The sequence below is a fragment of the Cladophialophora psammophila genome (assembly GCF_000585535.1).
Source record: "Cladophialophora psammophila CBS 110553 chromosome Unknown aczJe-supercont1.39, whole genome shotgun sequence".
NCBI lineage: Eukaryota > Fungi > Ascomycota > Eurotiomycetes > Chaetothyriales > Herpotrichiellaceae > Cladophialophora > Cladophialophora psammophila.
In genome coordinates, this window is record NW_006912960.1 from 52,865 (window position 1) to 61,077 (window position 8,213).

The following is an 8,213-nucleotide window of genomic DNA, read 5'->3' on the forward strand; positions in this document are numbered from 1 at the left end:
CTATATAGCTGCGCCCACCCCCCGTCTCTAGCCTACACTCTCTTCGTAGCCAACTCATGTTAACTATTGGACTTATAGTTCTTAGTGACAAGTGACTTCTCATACCTTGTGTTCTCCCCAACCAGTTCATACTATTCAGATTGTTACTAGGAACCCTAACCCAGTTAGGCCCCAGTAGGATCTTTAACAGAATTCTTCTTACTTCTCTACGGTATCTTTAATATAATCAGTTTATTTCTATTCTACGCCATTATCGTCGGATCCGGTGTCGTTATTATCTATATTAGTTCTAACGAAGACGGCTATAAAGAATCTTTAGAAGAAGATAAGGATATAGCGAAAGACACTAAAGAAGTGCTCGTAACTAGTCCCCGAAACCTCGGTATCCTAGATTACTCCGATGCCATCGCTTCTATACTTCGAAAGAATTAGTCTAGAAGCTCGCGCACACTCCCGATTCCTTTAAGTAGTAGCTAAATTAATAAGTAAACTAGCTACGCTCCTAGTAAGGCGCCTTCTTCTCGGAACTTAATCTAATAGTCGAATAGATCTCGTTCTTCAATACTTAGTTCGCAATCTTCCCGATCTATAAGTAATCTTCGTATACGAGAGGACCGACCTTTCTAATTAGTTTCAATATTACGCGAGCAACCTCTATAGCGCTGACTAAGTTCGTATCTCGAATACTAATTAGCTAGAAGAACTATATTCGACGCAGTAATAGCTAGCCGTCGATAATATCTCCTTTATCTATCTAACCGTAATAGTCTAGAATCACTATTATAGCTCCATGCCGAATTCTCTATTAAAACATTCCTCTATCTTAAAACTTATTTATATTCCGTGTCTCTCTACTTCTTTTCTTCGTTGTTCCGCGTATCTATCTTCTTACTTCTTATGTCTTAGTTCTTCGGTGAATATGCTTTTTCGACGGCTCGTCTAGAAGAACTCCTAGGCCTTAGAGAGATAGTCTTCTTTCTCTCCGAGTTCCGCGTTAGGCTTTATACGTCACAATATCATAGCGTCTCGTTCTACTAATCGAGTATCTTCCCTTCGGAAATATCTTCACTATAGTATTCTATCCGCGACTAATTAATTTACTTCTTAAAAGAGCCATTCATCTTAAATCCTCCTTAATATTTCGATTCTAAACTCTTTCGTAGAAAAGATTTCCTAAATAATTAGCGGACTCTATCTCTATGAGCAGCCTCACCGTTTTTTAGGGTTAAACCGATGTCCACGTGAATTTTAGTCGTCAACCTTGAACTTCTATTTAGTCGTGTCCTTCACTCTTTAGTATTAACTTCAGCAATTCTTAATATAGTATCTTATTAAGACATTATCGTAAAGAGCTCGAATCTTCGATGAATAGATCATCTTCCCGCGGTCGCCAACTATAATAGAGCACTTTAGGGTTTGGCGTGCACGTATAACAACGCATAGAGGCCTATCCAGTAGATCGGGAATCGGGAACGCGTTTCTGGTTAATACTGACAACAACATCACCAACACTACCTAGAGAGGCAGCGGCTAGGGCTACGAACACCTAGCACAGCGGCAGTATCGAGGAATAGGACAGGACTGATAAAACACTCTTAGGATTTAGGTAGACGGCACTAAAAGCCATGGAATTCATAATACTCTGCTCAATCTGTAAAAAATGAATGGTACACTGCCAGCACTGTAAACTGTTCCGTACCTCCTCTCTGCCAGCCCATTTAGGTTTGACATGTGACTAGACAACTTTTTCACCTTGCCACCGCTCTACCAGCCCAGCACAGCCCATCACAGCACAGCCACCTTGCCTTGTTACAATAGCCCTAGCCGCTGCCTCTCTAGGTAATGTTAGTGGTGTTATTTTATTAGTATTAACTAGAAACGCGTTCTTAATTCCCGATCTATTGGATAGGCCTCTATATGTTGTTACACGTACACGCTAAACTCTGAAGTGCTCTATTATAATAGAAAGAGTAATAAAGATAATAGTTAAGAATAATATTTTATAAATTTATCTTAATTTAAATTTATTAAAGATAATCTTAATTCTCTCTTATTTTAATATACTTATATATATTTAATACTTCTTAATTAATATTATATTAATCTTCTACGATAAAAATTATCGTATAAATAATTTATAATCTTTTTAAAGAGATTCGAGATCTTATATCGAAAAGAATTAAAAAGTTTTAAGATTATCTTCTTTATATATTAATAGACTACTTAATAATATCTAAAAAAAAGAAATCTTATTAAATAGATAAAAAGCTTTAAATAGTACTAAAAAAATATATACGACTACCTCTTTACTTTAATACTTTATAATATATAAAATTAACGGGTGTAATTTAAATATAATGTAGCGAACGTAAATTAAGCCATTTTTACGTATCGGGCCTCAGACTCATTTATCGCAACATTCTTTGAATTTTGTGATTGGCTGGCGCTTTAGCTCATAGCCTAGCCAATTAGGGCGTAGCCCCGATATCGGGTCTGAGCACTGAGACAATAGCCTTACTGTTACACACAGATTGAGAGTGGATCTATCTAGTTGATTGTGTTCTCGCCTCTGGCTTTTCAGAGAGACTCTGCCTATCTATATACTGGTTGCACTGTGGCAACAAGCGATCCGTTGAATAAGTCTAGACCTGGCCAGATCTGTCTAGACCTCGTTGTCGATCAACGGTGGCACCGAGGCTATTATAGAGAGGCCTCGGTTGATGCGTTTGGTGGATTAATTGGTTTGCCACAGTGGCGCACTGCTGTCAACAGAAGGCTTCCAGTACTCGTGTGTATTGGAGGTCTCAAGAGAAGCCACGCTGACATTCCCATCTGGTAATTCCCACGCTTAATTAGCATTTAGAGTCTCTGAAGTGCGACATCAACTATGCCTATGAGCCACAATGCTTCGCACATTGTTAGAGAGGCTATTCCATCTAGTCATGCGAGCACGTGGCCATGGCTGATAGAAGCTCGTCCTTTGGCGACTAGTCTGTATCCGCGAGAAGTGCTTCGGAACGAGATGAATTCTTTGAAAAAGCAATCTCTATTTTGACCAGGCATCTCGAGCCTTGTACGGGCTTGACCTGAAGATAGTGGGCAGGACGTTCCATGTATTTTGTGCTACTACTCGTTATGACGTGGTTTGACCACAATGTAGCGTTGCAATCAGGCCCAGGAGTTCTACACTGTAGTGTGAACAAAGGACGATTCTAGCAAGCAAAAATAGATGGTCTTGACTCAACTAGCTATGCTCGCCATCAGCCACGCACAATCGACATAGCTACGTTGTGGCTATTCCCCCCTTCCCTTCTCCCTCCCCCTCCAAACCCTGACTGTGCCTACCTCGGGCTGTTTCCGACACCCTTATCACATCACTGCGCCAAGGTCTGACTAACGGATGCTGGTAAGAAAGGACAAGGGTTGTTGTGAATACTATTCGAAGGAGAAGAGGAATTTTCTTTGAAACTATATAAGCCCCTCCTAGGCTGAGAGTGAATGAGCTCCGCGACCTCAACTGCGATGCTACCTAGGGCGGTGATGTATAGGGACCAGAGCTTAAGACCAGTAACCTATTTCTCAGGATCGCTCTCGTCCCCGATCACAGGCTAAATTGCGGATTGATAGACCGATTTAGTCTACTTACTTAGTTTTCGTTGCCAAGTGCACAGCCTACGGCCTTGTCATTCTTGTCTTCTGCAGACTTAGTACGATCCTGCCTTGCTTCTATGATCTACCGACCTAAGCATACCACCGCGCGAACTTGTAACTTTCAGCTTGACTCAACGCACTTTCCTAGGCTTTTAAAGATGGAGGTGTTTGACTACAAGCAGCAGCGCTCCCAGTTGCCAGTACTAAACCCAGACCGAACATCGAAGGGATACATATTTGGTGCAGGCTCCCGAACATCAATTGTGATACATCAGTCCGTTAGTAGGCCTTGATGAAGAGTGAGCTACGCTCGATTGTTCCTATTAGGACACATTATTGGGACCATTCATCGAGGAGGGGCTGTTTCTCAGACGGACGATATTCGCATAGTTGGCTCCTTTTTACATGAGAACATTTGTCTATCTGTCTAGCTAGCCTTTCGACTTGATCTGTTCCGACACAATGGGCCACTCCCGGCGGGCCGTCTCCTCGGCATCATTTTCCCACAAGTATTCACTCGATATGGACACACTGCTGACTTGGAAATCTTGCCTCACTTTGCCGGTGCTTCGGTCGTGGACATTGTGGTATCGGTCTCTTGTCTCGATGCCAGTAGCCTGCGCTTTGGCCGCGTAGTCCCTCCGGATGCCGGCATACGTGCGAAGAGCTAGGGGTACATTGCCTTTGCCGGCCTGTTTCAGGCAGTAGGCGATGGTGATGCCGTCCTCGATAGCCTGGCTAGCGCCCTGGGTCGACGTGGGCAGGAAGGGGTGCGCCGCATCACCCATGATGGCAATGAGGCCACTGTCCGTCACCCACTTCTCCAGGCATGGCCGGAACACCAGTTTCCAATCCAGGCACATGGGGGCTTTCTTCCAGGCGGCCCGGTATGACTCGTTCCACCCTTCGATCAACTTGAGCACGTCCTCGGGGTTGCCCGGCTGCATCCAGCCTTCGTCAATGTCGGCCACGTCCTTGTGCGTGATCATTAGATTGACCTCGTCGCCGCCGCGTAGGACGTTGACGATGCCATGCATATCTGGCGCGAGATAGACGTGGACACAGTCGCCTTGTTCGAGATACTTGGCCGTCAGCGGATCGTCCCTGAAGAGAGCCCCGGGGAAGAAGGTACGGTAAATGGCGTAGCCACTGTGTAGAGGCTTATCGTAATAGCCCAGGACCCTCTCACGGCCCTTAGACTTGACCCCGTCGGCGCAGATGATGGCGTCGGCCACGATCTCCTCTCCGTTCTCTAGGAGGGCACTAGGTTTGCTCGTGTCGTAGTCAACGACTTTAGTGTCCAGCCGCACGTCCGCCCCCACCTTCTTCGCGTGGTTAAGTAGGATCATGTGGTAGTCGCCCCGGTGGCCGACTAGACTAGGGCAGCCGTAGTGTGTCGCCCCACGACCCAGACTATCGTCCTTGCCCAGAAGGTCGCCTGTGTCGTAGCTACGCATCTCCATGGACGTGGCTTTGCTCGAGATGGGCCACATCTCGTCATAGATACCCCAGCGACGGAAAATGCGAGACGTATTAGGGCCGAAGCCGATCGAATCACCTAGCCGTAGAGGCTCGGAGAACTGGTCGACCACCGTCACGCGAAGGCCTTGTCTGCGACAGGCGATCGCGCAACCTAGTCCACCCAGACCAGCGCCAACGATCAAGATGTGGAAATCGGACGAGGGATCAGAAACCATGATGGGCAACAGAGGGGTCTTTGGAAAGAAACTTGGCAGGAAATAAAGCTGTGACTGACAATGTCGAGATTGACATCAATGCTGTAGTTTGACTCAAGTCGAGATCAGGGGCGGTTGTGCAGCAGTTAAAGGAACCCCGAGACCGAGACTGAGTGAGAAAGAGAGACACCCTTCAAGGATACCCCCAACCAGAGTCGAGCGGGTAGAGGATAGATGGCCCTTAACCCCCCAGAACCAAGTGGTATGTGGAGGAGGGGTGGACTCGTCGAGGAAGACAAAGAAGTACGACGGCGTTTTGGTCCTTGGGTGCACCGTATCAGGGTCACAATCCTCGATAAAAGAAAGCTCTTTGGAGTCCATCCGTTGTGTGATTGGTGATATTCGAGTCTGTGGTGAGATATTTATGTACAATCCAGATCTCTATCGCATCCGCTCAGGAGAGGCAAACGTCGTTCTGGATCAGTACGGAGTATTTTCGGGGGAATGGGTTCACTGGAGACCACTCACCACTCTTAAGGGTAGACTTGTATGTGGGGTAGGGCGGAGGCGGAGGGGGTCATTACCGAAATGCGTTTAGGTTTATTTAAGTTCCAACCTCGTACTCCTGGTGAGCTGCTGATTTCTTGATGCAAAAAAGGAACTAGGACCCTGCAAGTGCGGTCTTCCCAAGCCGTCTGCACTTGACAGACAAGAGATGCTGAGGAAAAGATGAAAGAAGGCCTGTGACATTTGGGTAATTAGGTATAATCAATTGAATCCTAGGACACCTATGTTACGGGCCGCTGGAGCAATCTGGAAACGCAGGCTCCCATGTCACTTTCAGTGTCCTCTCTTTCTCTCTTTTTCTCTCTGTCTCCCCCCTCCTCCCCTCCTCCCCCTCTGGGCGCTTGCACTATAACCCGCGAGAGCCTCCCACGATGCCATAATGATTGTCTGGGCTTAGGACTTTCGCTGGACCAAGGCCTCCAGGCGAGCCTCCTTGGCCTCAACACATTCGTAGGTGGGGAATTTTCGGATGGGCACATTGTTATTGTAGCACTCGTCGATCTCCTCCAAGGTCCGCTTGTTGGTCTCAGGGACGCAGAAGAAGGTAAAGAGAGGAATCAGCAAGTTGAAAGGCACCCACAGATAGGCGTAGTTGCCGCCCCAGTTGAGCGAGGTCGGGTTGATGAAGTAGGGCACAGTGAAGACCAACAGCCAGCCGGCCGTGAAGGTGATGGCGGACGCGAGCCCCAGGGTCATGCCACGCAGGGGTTGGTTGGGGATCTCCGCCGCCACTTGCCAACAGAAGGGCGAGACGGTCGCGCAGAAAAAGAAGACGTAGATGCACGACATGGCGATAATGACCCGCCCTCCTGTGGCGCCCACTCCTTCCGTCGAGTATGCCACCCCCATGCCCAGCATACAGAGCGTCATCATAGATCCTCCGATAATGAAAAGCTTACGCTTGCCCAATTTACCAGTGTACAGGGGAGTCAGCAGAGCGCCAGCAAGACCCAAGCACTGTAGGATGACCCCATCCAGGAACGGCTTGGTGTTGCCCGATAACATAAAGAAATAGACACCATACTGGATGATGAATTGACTTCCGCTACTACCGGCGAAGCAAGCCACGCCCACCGAGGTGAGGGTTCGCTTAATGACCTTGGGCTTAAACAAATCAGCCGGGCTAACTCCTCGTGTAACCTCGAGGTCGACCTGGATGGCGTGACGGATCTCGGCAAGCTCCTCTTCAATCTGGAGGTCCATGTAGGAGGCATCGCGCAGGCGGCGGAGAGAACGTCGCGCATCCTCAGTCTTGCCGCGGACGCACAGCAGACGGGGGGACTCCGGCAGGAAGATGAGGCCAATCGCCAACACGGTAGTCATGATGTAGTTGATGCCCAGCGGGATCTGGTAGGAGGAGCGGTCCAGGCGTGTGGCAGTGTAGTTGTCGACGATGCTGCCAACCAGGGCCCCGATGCTCACCCACACCTGGAAGAGGGTATAATTAAACGTCCGCAGGTTGGCGGGGATACACTCCTGCATATAGAGCTGCGGGCCCATGAGGAGTAAGCCGTTAGCGAAGCCAAGAATGAGACGGCCGGCGTACAGGCCCCCGAGGCTGGTGGTAGTGATCTGGACTGTGATGCTGACCATCATCAAGGCGCACCCGAGCCAGATGCCTCCCTTACGGCCGATTCTGCCACTGATGGCGCCAAAGACTAGGGTGGAGACCAACATGCCGAGAGAGACCAAGCTCATGATGAGCTGTTGGACGGTGGTGTGAATCCCCAGGCCGCCGGGAAGGTTAGGGTCGGCATAGCCAAACACGAGCAGGAACCCCGGCATGGCCTGGAAACCATTGACCGTGCCCTGGTCGACGCCGTACTCGAAGGACGCACAGTTGAGGAAGAAGGCGATGGCAATGATCTTCTTGTTGCTCAACCACGACGTGTTGATAATGGAAATGGAAGCGTCCGAGACCGCGGGCGTGGCATGGTCCATGCCTGAGGACTCAATGTGGGAGATGGTCGTGTCCTTGACGTCCGTGGAGCGAGGCAAGGCTACTACTGTGGGAGGAGAAGACATTCTTGGGGGATGGCTAAGACTAGGAGGAGGTGACTGGTCTGCAAGTGTGTAGTCCAAGCAAAGGATCATGTCCCAAGATATAGGCATAGACGACAATGCCCAGCCGCACCCCTGAACATGACCTGTCCGGAGGGAATCCACACATCTGGGGAAGGGGGGGGGGGGGCGTTGGTGGCAGCAGCGAACCCACGCGCCTTACAGTGAACCTTTTAATATTCCCCTTTCCTCTTTCTCCCTTTTTGTGTTTCAGAAGAACCCAGTTCTAAGCACCGACGCTGGCAAGACCCCCGATCC

The 8,213-nt window shown here is 48.7% G+C and overlaps 2 protein-coding genes across 2 annotated transcripts; both read right to left on the reverse strand.

The window, feature by feature from the left end:
• Positions 1-4,082: 4,082 nt before the first annotated feature.
• Positions 4,083-5,348, reverse strand: A1O5_12902 (uncharacterized protein; the record flags this gene model as incomplete). Its single annotated transcript, XM_007753471.1, has 1 exon — positions 4,083-5,348. One exon carries the CDS (start codon positions 5,346-5,348, stop codon positions 4,083-4,085), a length of 1,266 nt encoding a protein of 421 aa, XP_007751661.1.
• A 939-nt stretch (positions 5,349-6,287) lies between these two features.
• Positions 6,288-7,919, reverse strand: A1O5_12903 (uncharacterized protein; the record flags this gene model as incomplete). Its single annotated transcript, XM_007753472.1, has 1 exon — positions 6,288-7,919. The coding sequence occupies one exon, from the start codon at positions 7,917-7,919 to the stop codon at positions 6,288-6,290; it is 1,632 nt and encodes a 543-aa protein (XP_007751662.1).
• Between the last annotated feature and the right edge of the window lie 294 nt (positions 7,920-8,213).